The following is a 21,564-nucleotide window of genomic DNA, read 5'->3' as shown; positions in this document are numbered from 1 at the left end:
CACCAAGCCTGACAGAGTTCAAGAAGTGTTTGGATGATACTCTCAGGCACGTGATGTGACTCTTGGGAATTGGACTTGATGATCCTTGTGGATCCCTTCCAACTTGGCATATTCTGTGATTCTGTGGTCTCTTGTACTTTTTGCTGTGATATCACTGGTGGAAGACCAGACTGTTCTCGTAGGGCACTATCCAGGCCCTACTGTTGTCCATGGAGTCCTTGATAAAAATTTATTTAGGACTTTCAGCTACAAGCTTTAGGCATGTGACTGCTACACAGACACACAAAAGGTTTGACTCTGGAGCAGAGACACTTGTATTTCTCTCCACCTTCAAAATCACTGAATCATAGAATGGCTTGGGATGGAAGAGATTTTAAAGATTGTCTAGTCCCAACCCCCCTGTCCTGGGCAGGGACAGCTTTCACTAGAATCTTAGAGGTATTTCGTTCTAGACTCTGGTGGGGCCATATAAGTTAGTTAGACTATTAGAGGTCTGATTTAACAGGAATCCAACAGGTTTGGAAAATGTTCCAATATCCCGCCTGCCCTGATCTTCTGGGACATTTCATACAGCAGAGTGAAATGGCACTATTTATTACACCCTTTCTTCACACCTCCCAGCCGAATCCTTGCTGTGTCAAGTACTGCAGACAGGGCATCCAAAATCCAACATGCTTCTGTACTGTCTCACTGAACCTCTGGACTTTCCCTGTATCCTAGCACAGCATTAGTGCTAAGGCAAAGAGGAAACTAATTGCTTCCAGGCATTTTTGTCAGCCTGTGCAATTCTTACAGAGCTCCTGGCCTTGCAAATTATGAAGATGGGCAGGGAGACAGACAAGGGTTTATCTGTGTGACAGGGTTGGGGGCAGCAGCTCCACACAGCACTGTCTACTTAATTGGTTTCCTTCCTTTCCCACTGTATTAAACACCACCTTGTGCATGCTGCCCAGGGCTCATTTCAAGTCATTTTGCAGACCTACTGAGAGGGACAGGGAGCAGCCCAGGGACGGATTGCTTCCCAGCGGTCCCTGGTCAGAGGCACAGGTCCCTTTATCCGTCTCCCCAGCTCCACAGCAGCCTACTTTCCACTCAGTCCCTCTTCGATGCTCGCTAATGGAGAAGGAGGTGAGCATGAAATGGACTGCTAAAACCTATGAATATTTCAGAGCAAAAAGTCAAGTGACTCCATTAAATCCTCTTCAGTCTCTACAAATGGAGCTGAGGGGCGGGTGTGCTGGTTAATAAGAAACTCCAGCACCATGTGACTGCATGATTATTTCCAAAGTCTCCCTTTTCCAGTGTCCCCATTGAGTCACCCAGAATTGCTGCCATCCTCTCCTTCCCCAGACAAGCCCAAACAACTCTGCCGTCATCCATATCTCCTGCTGCCTCAGCCTACTCCCACATACCTACCTGATATTCACCAACCAGCTTTCTCCAGTTGTTCTCTTCCCACTATCAAGCCCATAACATGCCAGATTCCCTTTGAGCTGACCAGCATCCCAATGTCCTACAGCAGCCCATCAGCTACCAGTACACTACCAGCACACTGTTTACCAGCCTCCCTCCCAGCTCACCTGCCATCTTCCCCCAGCCCCTTACCAAGCCCCCATCCTCATCACAGCCTCCTCAAGACGGCTGCTACCCACCCCCGTCAGCTAACCAGCCAGAGCGGCGGCAGCTTTCAGAGCAACAGACAGAGCCTGACAGCCCCATATGTTTCAACAGAGACATTTCCTCCCTCTAATGGGCCCAGAGGAGTGCAGCTTTCAAAGGATTCAGCATGGAAGTGACAGGCTGGAAAGTCTTATTAATGGTCTCTCCGCCAGCACGGGGCTGAGATGCAGAGCATGCCAACAGCCCAGCAGAATGGCTGTCCTGCCATGGGCAGGCAGAGCCAGCCCTTCCCAGCCACCAGCATCCTGCCACGGTCCAGGCACTGGTGCTACATGGGAGCTAGTGAGCTGAACCCTTCCCTTGGATGTGAGATGGGTTGGTGATGCCCTTAGTGTGTTTGGCTTTTTCCTAGAGACCAGTCAGCATGCGAGGTTTTTCAAGACCACGCACCTTGCATTGCACCCTGTTCTTCCAGCCCCAACTCCCAGATATGCCATGTGGGATGTCTGGCACCAGGTTTGGCTGTCATGTCCAGAGAGGAGCCCAAGGGAGACAGTCCATGGCTGTGTAGGTCTCCTCTCTCTTTGCTCCTGGGAAACGGTGAGGTCAAGGAAGCCAAAGTGCCAGCGCACAGAAACGGCTCACCCCTTCACCGGGTGCTGGCATTTAACCAGGAACTGACTTTTGGTCTTTAAATGACTTCTAGAGAAGGTGACCCGTCATCACTCACAGGGCTGCTCTTCATAGATATCTTCCCCATGGTTTCCAGGAACATTGGTCCTCCACATCCAAAGGCACCAGTATCTCCCCTGTTAGACACCAGCACCCCCTTAGGCCACCACTAAATGTGGCAGTTTCTTAGCTTTCACTGTGCTTTTCCTAAATTGCTCAGGTCTGCCTCAAAATGAAGGATACCCAAGAAGGAAAGGCTGAGGCCAACGAAGAAGACTTTGCCCCACAGCACCCACGGTGAAATCATCTCCACACTTAGAAATGAGCTGCTGCACAGACTGGGGTTGAATGAGGCTCACTGAAACTGAAGCTGCAGACTGACTACACACAACTAAATGGCCAAGAATGGGCAAACCTAGTGTAGAGGGGGAATACAGAACCCTCTCCATTAGACCTCTCCTCCAGTGAGAGAAACTGTTTTACCTTCTCTGGGTCAGTGTCCTGAGGATGGCGACAAAACCCTTCAGAACATGACTGTCTCAAGACAAAAAAAGCAGAGAGAGACCTCACCAACAGTTTTCAGTTCACCCCAATTAACCCTTCCTTGTTATCCAGCCAGTGATGACCTGTACCACCCCTCCTCTCTTGCACCACAGAAATGAACCTTGTCTTTCTCTTGGCTTAGCGTCCACCCATTGCTCCTGAAGTGCTAATTATGTTTTACTCATAACTTGCTTAATCAACTACCATAACTAAATTAAGCAGTGCCTTTCTCCCTGTACCCAGCTTGTACTTTGAGTTGTAGGCTGGTGCATTTGCAGAGGCTCAAGTAGCCCAAGCCTGTTTCTGCAGCTATGGCAGTCTGTCTTTTACAAGCTACCACTTCTCTGCAAACCCTGCCTCTCAGCTACAGAGTCAGTGGTGTTCCTCTGAGAGAATTGGGCTGTTACTTCCTTGTCTCTCTTATTGTTCATGTTCACCATTCCATGCAAAGCTAGATGAAAATTATTTCCTCTTTAATATAGAAAAATGGCCCTACATAGAGAAAAATTGTTTCATTTTTAATAAACAAAAGTGATCTTAGGTACAGAAATGCATAAACTCTCCTTTGGCTTTTTCTGATCATCTTCAACAAGGGAGCATTTTCTGTCAGACTGGATGCCAGCTCCGCATTCAAAGGTAAAACAGGGCAAAGTGTGGCAGATTAGGAGATTGTAAATGTAACAGAGTGCTTCATGTTCCCTGCTGGGTAAAGGAAAGCAGACAGAAATTTGAGAAACTGAGAAACACTGGTCTTTTGCCTGTGACCTCAGTAGAGCAGTGAAGGTGGCAAGTTTGCCATGAAGCTGTTGGCATTCTCAAAAACCAGAAAAACCAGAAGTTTCTGTTGCAGTTTCCCCAAAGAGAGGAAGTGTCCCCCAGCCCAGTCTCTCTCCTATGACAGGGGACCACTACAGGAACAGGAAACATGTTGCTCACTCATATCTCATAAGCTGGGAAAAGGCTGTCGGTCCAGTCCATGAATGTGAGAAGATATCTGAAGGGAGTTCACCGTGGCAGAGAGGCAACTGGGGGGGTTGAACACCCAAGGTGAGTCATGTGTCATTTTCTACAATTCAAGCAGAAAGTTTATTTCTATCTCACAGTGGCAAGAGCGTGACACTGGAAATCATGCAAAATGAGCTTTGTGTGCCTGGTTAGAAAGTCTCTGGTGGAGATTTACATTAGGCTGAGTGTTTCAGCTGACACACGTTCCATGGGACAACTGCCTCTTGCCCTCCCTCTCCTCTGTGTAGCAGATAAAAGAGTGCAAGACAGCCTTGCTAGCTCAAGACAACCATTTACTTGGAGAGAGGTCCTTGACTGCCCCTTTATAGGTGTTTTGCCCCATGGAAGCAAAGTCAATCTCCCAGGGTTGAGCTCTGCAATCTAGTGATGAGGCTAATTGAAACCACTTGATTTGGAATGCTAAATATTTGTTTGCACACAAGATGGAGTCTACGCCTTTTTTGGAGAAGCCATGAGGCAACTGATGATTACATGCAAGAATACAGACATCTAATTGTGTCATTTGTAAATTGGCACTTTGTCCAGAACCCATGTGAGGTGCTGAGGTCTGCTCTGTTTCCCAGGCAGTTCCTTGGAGCCTCATCATGAATTTTCCTGGGCCCTTGCTAAGCCAGCTGCTGTATTTCAGAGATGAGTTGCAAGTGATTTCTAAATAGTGGTTGCAAAGCTTCCTGGGATGAGTGGATGTGATCAAAATGCTTGATTTCAGCTCTGCTCTTGAGCTGCTGACAGATACAGCACAGCATTAAGTCAGCAGCATAGCACAGCTTGGGAAGCAATTCCTGCTCTGTTCATATTTCATTGCACTTGGCACAAAGCTGATACTGAGGAAAATAACTTGGTGGGAGTTCTTAGGTGCTGAAATATATATTTCTATCTCAAAAATTTCTGGAGTTTCCCAGTCAACTACTGAAGATTTAAATCCACTGAGGAATTTGATACCTTTAGGTACGCTTGCACAAGGTTGCCTCACTTCTTTACATTGAGAGTTGCAGAGCACTGGAACAGACAGCCCAGAGAGGTCGTGGAGTCTCCCTGTCTGGAGACATTCAAAACCCTCCTGGATGAGATCCTGTGTCAGCTGTTCTAGTTGACTATGCCTTGGCAGGCAGGGTGGACTAGATGATCCCCAGAGGTCCCTTCCACCTTAACAATTCTGTGATTTTGAAGTTGTCTGAAAATGAAATAAAAAATAAATTACTCCCTCTTGTACTCATTTTTCCTTAAACATTACTGGATAGTGACCCACATTCCCATTTCTACACCCAAGCAAATTCCCTGACTTGGAACATCCCAGGCCCAGATATGGTTGTGGACATTTTGCAGCTCCATGGTGCCAAAGAACAGCTTTTCTCGGTTCAGCCTGGTTTTTAGGCACTACCCAGCCAGCTACAGGCCAGTCCTTCTGGGGTCAAGAGCCTCTGTGAGGATGTCTATGTCATTTTACATAAATATTCGGAACTTTGCACGGGAGACCAAAACTTCCATCAGGCCTATATCCTCTACTTCAATGGATATTGAGCAGAGTAAAAACATAACAGGCTTTTTACCTCACCATTTCATTTTAACATAGCTTTTTACCCAGACAGAATAATTAGAAAGCATTTCTTTCCACAGTACTAGGACTTGACTGAGAAGGTCAAGGGAGACTGGAATGAGATATTTTTGTAAAAGCACCGAAATCCTACACAAGGGAGAAATTTCTATTCCAGGAGCAAATAATTGCACGCAACTACACATATCTATAAGTGAGAGACTTTATTTGAACCAATTTTTCAAATACAGACATCTGTATTATTCTCACTTCTCGGGAATGTTTTCTGCTCATTTTTGAAGCTTGCAACCTTAGGACAATATTCAGGACATATGTGTACATTAGATCTCTGCAGATGGACACATTCATAATGCACAAGTACAATGAGTGAGAGACTCTTTCCAGATCCTCACACAAGAGCATCGGAAATGGGCCGCTCTAATCGTCAAGTTCTGCTCTTATTAGCTTCCAGACACATCACAGTTCTTGATACTCTCTAGGCTGTAGCCACCTTCTTCAGGCCCCGATTTACTACTGTGTTACTTCAGCTGTATGCCAGTGTAACTCCTCAAAATAGGGCTTAGGTGATGCACAGGGATGTGTTTTATTCATTGGGAACAGGCATGAGCAGAAAAACCAAGCTATTGAGTGAACGGTTCACCTGGGATTTTCTTTTGTGAGAGTAGTCTAGGTCTCAGGCTGGGATTTATTTTTTGGAAGTGGCCAGTGGTTCTGGGTGTGTAATACATGAATCTTGATGTTCAGAGCATACAGGGGACCTGTGGCTTGGACCCCAGTGAGGTGTCTCTCAAGTTGGGCACTCCAGACGTGAGCCACTGGGGTCACTAGCCTGTTCTGCAAATCTCAACCTTCACCTCTTCTTTCAAATATTGCTCAACAGAGGAATGTAGTAATAAAGCATTGTAGGTAAGAATGCAGGCTCGCACATGACCTGAGATCAACACCCTGAAAAATGGATAGAGGGTAGCGCTTTCAGAACCACCTAAATGACTCATGATCTTCAGCTCCACTTTGGAAAATGACTGGAGAATTTCAGGCCTGAGACCCCCAAATGCACTGCAGAGAGGAGTTTGGACATCCTTCAGCATCTGGGCCTTAGGAACTTGCATCTCTTTGAAAGCCAGTGAAATGTGTGCTCTCAAGTGCCCATGTCACTTAGGTTATTCTGAAAACTGTACCCTATATACATATAGGTAGATAAGGGGCAGACTTTCACAGGCACAAGTGGCAGTTAGACATGTAACTCCCATTGATTTTTTTCCCCCTCGGGGACCTGGAAATTACCCCCCCGAGGAGTTGAATCCTCCTCTCGCACTATTTTCACACCAGATTAACACCACTGGTTTCAGTGGAGCGACTCCTGAGTTACCCCGGTGTGAGCGAGAGGAGAACCAGTCCTGAGGTGCTCTAAATATCCAGTGAAAGTGCTAATGTGACAATGCGGAAAAGCAGGGAATCTGAGCACAGGCCTGGAAGAGGACCCCCAACGCCACTTCTGGCGTCGCCGAGCTGCAGGTGACCACCGAGCGGACTTCTTAGCCAAGAGGGACCACAAAAACATTCATTCAAACCCTTCCCTCCACCTCTGCAAATCACAGCCACTCCATTTCCTTCCTAAAACACCTATGACAAACACCAGACAAAAAGTCTCAAGTGCTAGTTTGCTGTTTGTAGACCACAAGAAAAAGAAATAACTCTCGTGGGGAGTTTGCTATGAACTCCCTCTTCCTTTTTTTCTTCTTTCCTTTTTTTTCTAAATCCCTCTCTTTCAGTCATGGCCATTTCTTTCACCTAGAGTAACACATTTCCCAAGCTATGGTGTTTATGTGGTCACCACAGGTGAGTTACTTCTAGCTAAGGCCTCTCATGGGGCTGCATTAGGGTTTAGGGTTGGAAAACACTGGGTCTGAAGGGATCTTAGCAGAATGCCCTTCCCCTCCCTTTGGAATGTGGCTCACTGGGAAGCTCCTTGGCTGATGCAACTATTGCAAGGGTTGTGGGGTTTTATATGCTATCAGTGCAGATAGTCAGGATGCCACAAGCATTGCAAAGTAGACCAAATCCATGCGAACGATCTACTGCATTGACGGTTGGTGGGGGTTATGTTGAATTTTTTTTCACTTTTCCAAGGCTTAGTCTAGTGAAATGTGGTAGTGAAATGTCAAGAGCTGGCCTACAGCTGGTACGAGCATTCAGTATAGCTGTGGGTCACTAGCGTGTCTTACTACAGAGGCATCGAAAAAGCCCCTCCTGGACCCTGAATTTCCACAGCACTGCACGGTGAGGTCAGGCACAATATTCCCAGTGTGAGTCACTCTGACATGCCCTTCCCTTTCCATACATAAAATAACAACCACAGACACCTCCAGGCAAAGCTATATCCTCTTCAGGAAGAGAGAATGAGATATATATTCCCTGGGGAATTACTGTTGGTTGTCACATCAGGACTAGTAGAAAAGCTTCAACTACTCTGCTGATTACTCTTTGCTCCACTCTTCTGGGACCTCCTGCCTCTTCTGCTGCTCTCAGCTCATTTGATATTTTGCTAGAAAAATCGTTCCTCAAATACCCTTGTTCTCTTTCCAGTTTCCATCCCATGCTACATCCTTTATACTGTTTCCTTTTAGCCTTTGAAAATCTGGCTGAGGAGGCAACTCAAGGAAATCCAAATGCTTTTCTCTGCTCTCTTCCTGTACCCTGAAGACAGCCCAGCTTCCTATACAAATCTTGTGTATTACACATTAAACCACTGCCTGCTCAAGGCAGGGTTTGTCTCTGTGTTCTCTCTCACGCTCTCTTTGCCCTGACTCTCTGGCAGGATCAGGACACGGTACAATAAGAAAGATAGGGGGTGCTTGGTTACAGCTAGAAATTTTAGACTGGAACCAAGGGAGAGGAATTAGTATTTAAATTATTTAGGTTTGCAGTTGGTAACCACATACGCCATTTTCTTTGTGGGAGGGGAAAAACCAAAACACAAAACCCAACCCTTTGTTCTCTAAGCAACATGGCAAAGTATGTTCTTACGAACGGTGACAAAACACGCGCGATGCCCCAACCATCAGTCAAGGGGGAGGCAACATGCGAAATACAAAGATAAAACATCCCTGGGGAGAGAAAGTTTTTTAATTTTTTGAGGAGGGAGGAAGGCCTATGTCCAGGAAGACATGACAGGCAGTTTTCATTTCCTTATAAAGTTAAAAATAGTAATAGCAAACTGGAGGCAAAATGAAAAATTTGGCATCTGAAGTCAGAAGAGCAGGGAGACCACATGGTCTTTGAGGAAACAGGCAAGACAGTCCTTAAGAAAACTGTTGTAAATGGTCATGACAGGAAATAAGGCCAAACAAAAACTGTGCTCTCTCCTTCCTGCCTCCTCCCAAACACCTCTCCCACAAATCCTGAGAGCTGAACCTCAGTTCTCTCAACTCAGTGCTAGAGACACGGGGTTTCTGCAATGTCTGAGCTGGGCTGGGCACCTTGTGTGGTACGAACAGCAAACATATTCTACACCTCTCCTCCCTATGCCTCAGCCCCCCGTGTCCGTCAGAGCGCTCTCCCTCCCCAGACACCATCCACACCCGTGCTGCTGTTGCAGCAGAAAACGGGCGGAGTGGTGAGACCTGACAAACGGTCCAAGCAATGCCTGATGTCTGCGCTACATTTGCTGAATTGAGGTCAGGCTGGAAGGTGTCTCAGGGTTACCACCCATCATGACATGGGAATATTAGCATATATATCATTTATGAAGTATGACACAATACCTATCTGTCAGTCAGCCCATCTTTCTACTTATTTAGTCTGTCTAATCTACTTTAGCTAGCTACGTTTCACTATCTCTATCAATCGTCTATTGCTCCATATTACCTAATTTCTTCCTGTCTCTCTCTCATCTTTTTCTCTCTAATCTTTCTTTCTCTAGCTATACTCCCCTCTCTCTCCCTATCATCCATCTATCCACTCAGAAATCTTTCCCCCCCCCTCCTCTCTCTAATCCCTGTTTTTAAAACTCTCTGTCCAATCTCTCTCCCACTCTCTCTTTCCCTCTCTTTTAAAAAATATTCCCAGTCTCTCTCTCTCTCTTATTTCTACACAATGCCAGGAAGCACATAGAAATGAATCCTGACATGTTTTGATGGCACTTCCAGTGAGCAGGCTACGTTCAAAGCGATCATTTCTGAGGAGACAGTGTTCATCTTTTCTCCCTGTTTCCAACAAAGAGATGGAGGAGAACAAATGAGTAGGGAAGGGAGGGCCAGCCAGCCCTCTGAAGGCCATGGAGCTGCCACTCCAAGAGGCATCAGCCACCAAGGGACATTGGAGCTGTCAGCATAACCATCTTTTTGGTGTTACTGCTGTGAGGGCAATTTAATCATGGCCCTGCAGCATCATACAGTAACACTGCAAGGTACACTGGCTGTCACTCCCAATGCAGCCAGGAAATCATGCAAGAGCTGGTGGGAAAGCACATGATCATAATCAGGGCAATGACAGAGCAATAATAGCCAATAAGTGGGCTTTTATGAAAGCCCAGTTATTACTAAATGTATTTTAACTGTTCACTCTCACAGCTCATAAACAGAGCAGCAGACTCAGATGGCTGTGCAGGCTTAGGGTTTGGCATCTGTCAATCCTCCACTGGGACAGGCAGACATGCAGTTGGTGGCATCAGGGAACATCACACACCCTGTGGAAAGCAGTGGTGGAGATTTAGGAGGTGGTGCTCTGCCCTGGCCATAAGTGACAGCTAAAAACTTTGGCTCTTGTTAGAGCTGGGTGAACCATCCTGGAGTTTGCCAGGGAGCAGGAATAGGTATTTCTCAAAGTGCTGTTGACTGGCTCTTGCACCACCAGACCTCATCCTGCCCATGTGCCTATTTATTCAATGCATTGGTCCAATTTATTTTGCCAAATAGAACACTTTTGGAAGGCCACACTAACCTACTCAGTGACTTTTCCATCTCTAGCCCAAAGGGGTGACCATTATCCTGCTGCTGGGGGAAGCTCAGGCCCCAGGACCCTGTTCCCTCATGGCCCTTGGTGCACCCCTTGGCAGGGGTCAGACCTTCAGCATGGATCAAAGCAGGTCCCTTTGCAGGCTCATCTCTCCAAGGTCACCATAGTTTTCCAAATCAGGGCCTAGAGAGCCACTTATCATGTTCTTTCCTAAAACTGATTTTGCGACTTTCATTATTTATGTTAGTCAGTGCTAACATCTCGCTCAAAATCCAAGCCTGCTCCCCTTAAAAATCCCCTCAGCAGTGCCAGGGAGAGCAGTCGGTCACTGACTGGTGGCCAAGAAGCACAGCTGGACCACGCAAGAAGTGGCCAACCAGAGACCACAGGCCAGCAGGATGTACAGCAGCATAGAAATGCGACACGGTGGTATTAATGATCATTATTCTCATTTATTAGAATTATTTTCAGTTTGAAAAAGGAGCCTGGAGCCAAGCATTACGCTAATTGGCACATTTTTTAGTTGTTGTTGGTTTAGTTCTGAAAACAAACTGGGGTTTAGTATTCTTTTTCCTTCATTTGTTTGTAGTGTTGGGTCTTTGTTTTTTTCTCTTTCGTTCATTCCATCACATTGAAAAAGGAAGAAAAGAATTTTTTTCCCTCTTTTGTTTTAACTCACTCAATAAGTCTGGACTCCTCGGATGAACGTAACATTGCACACACACACACACTTGGAGAAGAGAGAGAGAGGAGAGAGAGAGAGAGAGCGCGCTCGCAGTGGGCAGACAGACACACGCACGCGCCAGGTCAAAGAACTCTGATACAGTGCAAGAATTTTCCCAAAATGATTGGATCATCATTACCAAAAACTCGCCATAACAACACCAAGAAACAAAGAAATGTTTAAGCCACACTGTTTGACTGGGATTTTTCCTGCTTTTTTTTTTTTCTTTAAATGTTTGCCACACAGAGAGAAAAAGGGTTTAAGTGGGAGTGGGAGAGGGACAGACAGGCTCACAGATGTGAGCAGGAAGGGGGGAGATCAAGATTGGGGTGGGAAGGAAGGATAGAGGATAGGGGGAGGGAGGGAGGGGCAGTGGGGAGTCATTTCTTAATGTTCAGGCATTTTCTTGGTCCGCCTTGCTCTCTTCTTCTTTGACCTCTTCCTGCTGGGCACTTTCAGTAGGTTTGGTTTCTTCTACAGCATCTAGTGGGGAAAGAGATGGTCCAGGGTTAGTCAGCCATGATCTAGAGCATCCTGCATGTGCACACAGCCACTGCATAATGGACTGCGTGGCTTCAGACTTCTCTCTCCCCAACGTGACCCAGGTCTCAAAGTCCCTGGCATTTCTGCAGCATGGAAAGAACATACCAAGGTCCAGCACAGCAGGCAAGTGTGTAGCTCTCACAAAACACCTTCAGCCAAAAAGCATGTGCAACTGGAAGGAGCTGCCTTGCTTGCTGCTCATGTGGCAGGCAACCACTGTTCATGTCATCAGATGCACTTATTAGGCTCTTGGCTTACCAATTGCATCACACACCTTTTTGTGGAACCCACTGACTGCACCAACTGCTGCTGAATTGTTGTCCCTTAATTACAGCCAAGACTTAAAGAGGTCACAAAATAAAAACTCTATACACACTTGAAGCCTGCAAGACCCAGAGGGAAAAATTTTGTAACCTGTAACTCAGACTTCTGTCACACTGAACAAGGATCTAGAGAAATGTCTCTAGCCTTTAAGAACTGGAGCCTTCATCCAGGAGGTTGCCACATCTCTCCACTTTTCTAGGCTCTCCTTTCAAAAGCAAAGCTGCCCTGGGGGGAAGCAGTGAGTGTAACTGGAGGCTGGGTCTGCCTGTCAATCAGACACCTTGTTCTGGCACACCATTCACATAAGAAGTTAAAACTAATGCTAGGAACAATCCCACAAAGAACTAGACAGAGGATCAGAACCCAGGGGAAGGCAGAGGCAGCCGAGAGGAACAAGGCAAATGAAAGGAGTGCCCCTCAAGCTGGAGTGATCTCACTGCTAGGTTCATTTAGCCTGACACACCGTCTCCTTCATTGCAGCAGGAGAGATTTAATTGCCTCTGAGTTTCTGCTGACCAGTTCTCACTATGTTTAGATGAGGGTACACTAACGTGTTCTCTGGCCTCTTCAAGAAACAGTCCGTGCACTGTGTGGATTGCTTTTACAGGACAAGGTGATGGTTGACCCAGGGCTGCAGGGCTGTTAAGGTAGAATAAAGCACAAGGGTCTTGGTGCACTGGAGTGACTGGTCTGCTGCATCACCATCTCTCCCCATTTCTCACTGACTCCCCCTCCCACACACACATACACACAGCCTATGGAGAGGTCGAGCAAACAGCATCACTCCACACTTGGCATAAAGAAAAGGGAAAAGAAATCAGTGCTGATGGGCTGGGTGGTGTGGGACAGACCACATGTCATTGGTATGACACAAACCTCAATTGATGGCACTCAACATACCTCTGTAGCATCGCTGTATCTCCAGTGGTCATTCAGAGAGGACTGTGGGGTCCCTGGATAGTTCCTGGCTTCTCTGATGAGCTATCAGATTACAATGTACCAGCAAATGAAATGGGCCAGGGACTGCTCCCCGGCCCCGAGGCCAGCTGGCACCACACAGCTTACGTCCATAATGCTAAACTCTATCCTCCAGAATGGGGTGGCTGTGTCTGGGACCTGTCTGGGGCAAAGCTAGTTGGTGTATGCAAAAATCACAGCATGGCCTGTGCTGCCAGATTAACAATACAGATGTGCACTTGCCAGTGTTTAGTTTGTGAGGATTAGCATCCTCATACTCATGTTTAGCTTCAGCAAGAATGCTAATTGGAATGTGAAACTTTCCTTACTGACACCATTCATGCATATTGGCCTGGTCCATTTGATGCCATGAGATGGCAGACTTGTATTTGCTTCCAATACTGGCAGTAGGTGCATTCCTGCTTCCCACTCCCCCTCTGCTCTTAGCCTAGCTTTTCAATATGTTCCTAGGCAGCACTTCCTTATGAATCACCTCTGAGATGTGTGTAACTTCCCACCCTGAATCATCTTCATTAAAGACTCTACTTCTGGACCTTCATATAATTTTTATCTTAGTAAACTATGACTGTTGATTTTCCAAAAGGTAAAAAATTCTGTGGGAACATCCCCCATGGCCTTAGCCACTGCACTTGCAAAACCTCTGTCAGCAAAAACATCTGTGGACTTTCCTTCCGTTGATACTGAACAGCTAAACAAAATCCTATTCAGGGACTCCATCTGTATCTGGTACAGCTACCACCACAGACCAAAGACAAAATAGGCTACTGATTAAAATAGGATGCAAGTATCACTGTAAGGCAAAGCAGGCCAGTTTGGGCTATTTTTTAGTTTTGTTAATTTTCCTGAATGACTTGATCCCTGGGAGGGAGGAGAGTCCTTTTAATCCTGCTCTTCTCCAAGGCATTCATAGAGAAGACGTTGAATTATGAAGCTTAGAGTAGAGTCCCAATGCACAACCATCTACCCTTAAATTTGAGCCAAAAGACTACTGTTAGCCAGCAGCAAAGCCTAGTTTCTTATAAAGCTCTGACAGACAGATCCTAGTAAAGTAGAATTTCTGGTTATTTTTCAACATGTGCAAGATAAGCGAAAGACCAGCAAAGAATAGGTAACGTGGCTTCAGGAACACAAGCCCTGACACTGTATTTCATTGTGTTTAAAACTTTTTGTGTCTTCCTACTGAAAATATGCACAGGTTTTAGCCAGCAGTCCCACAGCCTCCTTTAGCACAGCACAACAGACGGGCCCGTAACGCAGCAAGCACAGGGACAGACAGACACTGGGAGGTCCTGCACACCTGCTGTGCTGCCGAGTGCCTTGGCCAAGACATACGAACCGCTAAGCTGCACAGATGCCCCTGTTGCATCAGCAGCTGAAAGTGGGGTCCAGCTCCTCCACTAGTAAGCTCTTGACAGTTGTCCTGGAGGGATGGGCGGGAAATCTGGTCACACTCCAAGTAGGGGAGCTGGCAACCTCAGTGCTGTGGGGTAGATCACAGTGTTTCCGTGCTGTTCTTGCTTGATAAGCAGGCAGGTTTAAACACAGTTTCCTGCCATGTTTTGTTCCCTGTTAACTCACCACAGTGGCAAATCTGATTCCCAGGGAGTGCCCGTGGCGCCTAGAGATCCCTGGCTGGCAGAGGAACTGCACAAAGGTGCCTCACTGTCTCCATTACTCTTCTTTGGGGAGCAGACAGCGGTAGGCAGATGACTCTCTGCTGAAGTAACCCAGAAACTGCACTGATTTCTGCTGTGGATGAAAGAGCCTGGACTGACTCTGAGGCCATGGAGCAGCAGGAACAATTTAAAGTCACTTCACCACATATTCAAGTCAAGAGAGAGGAATCATACAAACCAAATGATGGACTGTGGATATCACAAGTATAAATAATAAGTCTAGCTTTTTGAATAGGACTTATCACACAAAATTCAGTGAATCGCTCTCCCCCTTTTTTTTGCACGATGTTGAAGCAATAAGGGGAAATACTCTATGTACTGCTATACCCTGCTAAGCTATGTCTTATTTCCTAGCAGTTTTAGCAGCATTTCATTGATTTCTGGGATGGGGGAAAAGAAGCAACCTGGTGTTATTATATAGTAATGAACTTTAGCAAGAAGCAATATCATGAAGGATAAAGAATTCAGGACAAAAAAAAAAAATTTCAAGCTGTGGCACCGCTAAACCACGTCAGTAAGAAGAAGAGGATTCGCTCTGTGCAATGGGAGCAATGCATCACAACCCCACTGACATCAGGGCAAGTTAATAGCAGTTTTTGATTCATGACGAGCAGTGAGACAGTTTATCTGACTCACCAGTTTGTTTGATGCAGGCAATTTCTGCAGTGTGTTCTCTGGGGTTTTCTCCAGCCTAGTTTTCAGTGTCCCAGCAAAGGAGGGCAAGGTATCCCTGGGGAGATTAGTAGATAGCTATCCTGGGGATTCCATACATCAGAGAGAATATTATTTACTTTGCTTTTTATCCAATACTAATCTTTATCATCCAGTTTTTTGAACTCTGGGCTGTTGCACCTGTGGGTTTGTAGTGGACAGATACCATTATACAGACAGAACTGCACAGCCTTGGCGTTTTACATTCACTTTGCACTTTGTTGACAAAAAAAGCAGATGAGAATTCAAGCTGTCCCCTGCTAGAGGAACAACAGCATTTCATCCTGGGAAGCCAAACTTCCACCTGTCTAAAGCTGCCTCCCTTCTGAACATGCCAGCATTGTGAGATCTCCTTCTGCAAGATCAAAGTCCCCTGTGTCCTCACAAAGGAAAAAACAAGCAGGGGACAAAACAATAGTCAGTTATTTCTTCAGGTGAGTCTGGATTTGGGCAGCATCAATATGCTCATGGTGAGACCATGAAATGAGAAAATTGAGGTCAAAGGGGATAGACATCTCACCTAACTGCAGACATGTACACAGAGACATCTCTAGCTGATCTTCTTACTCTCCCCTTCTAATTAGTGGAAATAAACATCACATTTCTAGGACTCTGTTAACCTGTCCTGTTTAGATACCTACTTTAGGACAAGAAGAGTTGCAGCCTGGGAACATCTACATTTGTAACAAGTGAACATCCACATTTGTCCTAGAGCATTCCAGCCACAGAGCAAAAGGAAAGACCCGAACTCACAAAATGAGAACACAAGGTGTGCACGCATGGAGGAAACAGAACAGGAGGGGAGGCAGAGCTGTAATATAAAGCAAAACAAGCCTGAGGAGGGGCCAAAAAGAAATTCAGTCCTGAAGGATAAAGCAAGAATGGTTAGGTCAAAAAGCTAAAAAAAAACCAAAAACCCAAACCATCAACAAACCCCACCTAGTTTGTGCTTGCAATCATCACCCTTACAGTTGTCTTAATGCACACCAGTCATCACTTGCACAGTTCCTGGTTATTCCAGTCCTGTGGTCCCACCCCCGTAGACACAATTTTGAGATTTTAGTTTGCTTTTTTCAGTCTTTGGAAAGCTACGCTGCAGTACAAATCATCCTATAGCATGGGATAATTTTGCCAAAGAGGCAGGCATCTGTGAGCTGAGCTGCCACCAATCTCACTTCCATCTAGCACACTGGATGGATCAGCCAAGTTGAGAAACATTTTGGGCAGCCTCAGATAAACCTTAAGCTGTGACTGCAGAATTGTTTAAGGGATAAAGCAGCGTGGTGGGACAGGCTGATATATGTTTGCTTCCTGGCTGCAGGGCCTGTGTCAGAGAGATGCTTCGTACCTACAGCTCCAAGTGGCACCTGCTAGGGAACAGCCCTGCCCATGGAAGAGTAATAATAGGGAATGAACTATGGATCCTTGCTGAAATAGGGTCTTAGAGAGTTCCTGCTCCTCAGCACTTCATTTATTTCCTGGAAAGGGTGAGAGTTATGTCTGTGAGCCCTGCTGGGGAGCAAACGCCTGGAACATATGCAGCTCTGGTTGCTGTAAAGCTGAAGCAGGCACGCAAGCAGCAGTTTTGCTGGATGGTGGTACTTCCAGCTGCCTTTGCCTGCGCTGTGCTCTAATGGCTGAGTGTGCAGGCTCCCCTCCAAGTCCCTCCACTGCCCTACATTAGTGAAATTAGGTTGAGTGGATTTCCGGGTAAAACACTGTCTCTTGGGACCTGCCCAGCTCCTGTCTGACTTGCCAAGATTAATTAAATCAGAGCAGACATCAGCTTATGACCATAGTAGCAGCAACCTCTCTGATGATCATTTCTTTTGTGGCTGGTGGCTTGGGTTTTGTTTTCCTTTTTGTCTCTGTTCCACTGCAGATCTTTAAATTACCACAGCCAATGCCAAGAGAAAAGAAATTGCACAACACTCTGGGATTCTAATACAGATGCAGAGATTTTGCTTTTGCTGCTCTCTCTCTCTGTTTGCATAATTATTGCTGATATTGATTGTGCAGCTAGAACTCTCTTGTGCATTCATGCTAAAGTACTGCCCAGATCTATGCAGACACTGCTCTTTCTCTAGCATTTTTCATGCTCCCTCCTTTCTCTGTCCTTTGCCAACTACAGCTTAGGCAGAGATGGATCTGAAAACCTGTTCCTCATCCGGTCTTCACTTTGCTTCCAAATACTAATCTGGGTCTTCCTGCCCTGTTTTAAGGAGATCTCGTCTGCCCCAGAGATGACTCTGCTTAGAGACTTTTTTTTTTGGAGGGTAAGGAGCACTGGAAGGCTCCATTTAAAATCCCTGACCTAAGCCTCTCCTAGTTTTAATGACATTTGGATCCAGATTTGGATCCAGGCTTCACAGCTTGATTCATCTGTCCCAATCCATCTGTCCTTCTAGCCAGCCAGAAGCCTATTCCAGGCAGACGATGGTAGGTCTGAGACTGCTGAAACAAGACACACTTCAGGTTCAGAGCTGTTGCTTACACAATTCTCTTCCTGAGCCATGTTAGCCCATTGCAGTCAGCCCTACGATGCATCATATGCAGTGCTAAAATCCTACGCCCTCCCCACTCACTGCTTCTGAAAACTGGCAGACTTACACTGCCCCAGCAAAACACTGAGAAATGAAGAAATTGGATATTTCAGGTGAGTGGCTGTGCCTGGTCCAGGGGATTGACTTCTCCCAGACCTCTGGTGAATCCCTCACTTGCTACAGACAGACCCAGGGTACCGCCTGGTTCCTGTGAGCCCTGGGGGTCCTGGTGGGCACATGGCACCTGGGAGATCTGCATACCCTTGGCAAACCCTGCAACAACGTGATGGGGAGGAATGCCCCCAGTGCAAGTAGCAGGTAGGAGGTCCAGACAAAGAAGTAGGCAAAGCAGACTGTTAAGGTTAAACCAAAACAGTTAATATGGCCACAATATGCGGTAGCTTGAGCCTCCTATTCCTAGACCATCTCATCTTTGTTTCAGAACCACGTATGAATGGCTCAGTTGCTCCAGCAGAGAGAAAAATAAACAACTTCTGCAAGTCCCATGGCTGATAACTTCGGTCCAAGCTTGGACAGCTGCCTCTTTTTCTGATCCTGCTAAATCCTCAGAGGACAGCCAGCCCCAGTTCTGTCGCCCCAAATGCCTTTGCGCTTTGTCAGGCTGAAGAGACAGAGGCTTAGGGATTTCCTCGCCCTCTCATCCCACCTCGTGCCTTTCTTCCTCTAGCACCACCATGGAAATCCAACCATGCATTGGCATCCATGTGCATAGTAGATGGAAAGGGAAGGAGTGGTGGGAGAGATGCTCAGGGTGCGCAGCAGTGGGGAGGGGGTGCTGAGGGGAGTCAGGCTCACAGATCCATTGCAAAGCATCTTTCACAGTGTCTAGACACCAGCTGCCGGGTTGCCACGGAAACTCCCCAACTCTGGCTGACAGGAGGGAGCAGTGAGGTCTCCAGAGAAATGGGAGAGATGGAGGAAGAGGGTGGGGAGACAAAAGGGAGGGTGTTCCTTGTGAATGTGAGGTGTTAACCCTGTTACAGCTACATTTGCAAATATTTTTCCTTCCTGGAGAATGGGAAAGAAGTGGCTCTTCTTCCTTCGTCCACTGCCATTTCCTTCCCACATTCATGGATGCAGCCAGGCCTGGAGGCTGAGAAAAATGACAGTCATACTGCTGACTATTCAGCTATTGCTGCCTATTACCAGCACTTTTGTCCCAAACTTCCTGTGTACTGTACCTATAACTTGGCAATTTCAATCTAGCTAGGGTTGGAAGAAGTCTACCAGAGTGGTTTGGTTTTCAGACAGTGAGATCTTCTTTAACAATGCCACTCTCAGTCACTCTGACAGCTACAAGCAAAGGCAGCTCTGGGGAGGACAGGGTGCTCCCACCTGGCCAATAGTGTGATTTGTTACAGTGCTTCTGTGGGGATGCTTTATTGCACCATAAAGTGGTGGGCAAGTGCGAGGCTGAGTAGTACAGTGGCAAGGTAAAAGAGCTCTTTGGAGATGAGAGTGCCTTGGAGGCAGATGTTTTATACTAGTATTGAGTGGCTTCCTACCACGCAGAATCAAAGGTGCTGTGACCTCAATAGACTCCTACCAATGTTCCATGGTCTTCACAGCCAGGGACCTTGAAGGGGAGAAATGGGAAGTGACTTGTGCAGCATCTCCCCAGCCATCAGCTGGAGTCAGAGCTGATCTGATGCACAATCAGTTGCTCAGCTGCCTCGATGAACCAGAAAGGAGCAATTCCAAGCTACCAGCCCCTCCATCTCCCACAAAAGGTGACCCAGAATCAAAGATGCCTCTGCAGACACTCAGACCACAGTTCTTCATTATCCACTGCTTGACTTTCCAGCAATGTAGTGTACTGGTCCTTTTAGATACAATATCAAGTTTGTATCAGACCCATAAGATACAACAGTATATAATATCCAGATCATACATTTAGGATGAACCCACACCTTTGTGAACATCAAGAGCTGTCTCCCTTGTAACCTTACCAGAATGCTACAGACAGCCAGCAATGTAAGTATTTATATGGTGTTCGTCACCTCAACAATAGTCTAACTCACAATCATGGGGGTATTTTATCCTTGTGGCACCCCAGTGAAGAAAGAAGAAGTTTTTATTTGCATTTTAGAATAAGCAAAGTATGAAGAACTGGGCTGTGGTCACACAAAAGCCAGTGGTGTACCCAGGAGGCTGAGTCACCTTGGCTTTTCATTCCAGCACCTCAACCAGCCATTCTGCACTCAGCCACACTTTCATAGGTGTGATGCCTTGGGCCTGTTATTTATGAAATTCCATTAAGTCCTAATTTCAATCCAAAACTGGAGGTGCAGCAATCTCAACAATACTCCCTGAGCCATCACAGGAAGGCAGGTAGAAGAAAAGCATTCATTACTTCACCTGAGGAAAACTTAAGAAGAAATCACCCATAAGATATTCTTTACTCTTCTCCTCCCCTGCCCGTGTTGATTTAACACAGGTCCTGGAGACAAGAAAGGGTGCTCTTTTGAATTCCTTAAATACCTTGTAATTCAAACAGCTTGAATAGAGGTTTTAACTTGCTTCCAGCTGTGGAATGTAACAGTTGACAGCTGCTCTTGGCATATGTGTTGGAAAACAGGATGTCCCCATCTCATGCAACCGCATTATTTTGAGTTACCCATCTTTTCTCCCTTGCTGGGTTAAGTTCTGGATGATGGTTGAGAAATAGAGGGCATGTGAAGGGACAGAAGAACTAAGTCTTTGTAAGAAACACTCATTTATTCTTTAGCCTCTTTAGAGCGACTACCCTCTGAGATTATAGGGGGAAAAATCAGAGGAAAGATAAGAAGAAATGGAAATACCCTGAGTAGATACAGGCCAATTGAACCTTATTGAAGTGACTGATAGTGATTGTTCTACAGCCAGGACATTCCTAGAAAAGTAATTAATTCAGGGAAGGAAGGTTACAGCATTTGGGGATGCAGGTTTGGATTTGGAGAGGCCTAGCAGATGCACAGAGAATAGCACAGCAAGTGACAGAAGTTTGACAGACAGATAAGGTCCTCAGAGGTCTGCCCATCTTACAGCTCCACTGATCAGCCTGGCAATTGTGGTAGGATCAGTAGGGGGATAAAAATGAACCTGAAACTGTGGCAGACTGCTGGCATTCACGCACTGCTGATCCTGAAATAAAGAGGGTTAAGAAGAGGAAGGAAACATGCAGAGTGATAGAGCCTTTGGGTTCTCCACCTATAGCTCCCACCTCCTTACACAGGACCAGCTGTGAGGCAGCTCTCCTCCCCTTCCCCAGAAAAGCTGTCCAGGGAAAAGAAAGTATAGGATGAAATCTTCCGTAATTGCAGCAAAATGGTCTAGAAATTCCTTCAGTGCATCCAGAATTAATACACTGCTCCTCCCCTCGTACTCCTCCCCCTTCAGCTGCTGGTGGCAGGAAAACAAATTGCTGCAGCCCTTACTACAAACCACGCTCCCGCCTCCCTTCCCCCAGCCCGAAAGACATGTGCCATTCATAAGCTGCCTGACTGCTGGTCTCCATTATTAAGGCCTAGAAGACTGATAAATTGGGGATTCATGGAGCCTGCAAGCCTCCAACAACCACATTGCCATGGAAACCAGAGGCAGACTCCATCTCCAGCAGAAATGATATTGATCTAGCTGAAGGCAGGGAATTACAATCAAGGAGAGGACATAAAATGTCTCTTTTTCTTCCCT

The 21,564-nt window shown here is 46.3% G+C and overlaps 1 protein-coding gene across 1 annotated transcript in view; it reads right to left on the bottom strand.

The window, feature by feature from the left end:
* Positions 1 to 5,602: 5,602 nt before the first annotated feature.
* GAP43 (growth associated protein 43) overlaps positions 5,603 to 21,564 on the bottom strand; it is a 67,329-nt gene continuing 51,367 nt past the window's right edge. Inside the window, exon 3 of the mRNA XM_027681177.1 lies at positions 5,603 to 11,579. Coding sequence (XP_027536978.1) covers positions 11,491 to 11,579 — 89 coding nt within the window. The 3' untranslated portion in view covers positions 5,603 to 11,490. The remainder of the gene's footprint in view (positions 11,580 to 21,564) is intronic.

Source organism: Neopelma chrysocephalum, unplaced genomic scaffold, assembly GCF_003984885.1.
Source record: "Neopelma chrysocephalum unplaced genomic scaffold, ASM398488v2 Primary Assembly neopelma1_60, whole genome shotgun sequence".
In the NCBI taxonomy this organism is placed as follows: Eukaryota; Metazoa; Chordata; class Aves; order Passeriformes; family Pipridae; genus Neopelma; species Neopelma chrysocephalum.
The sequence above is the reverse complement of the archived record's forward strand: the minus strand, read 5'-3'. Positions and strand labels throughout refer to the sequence as shown.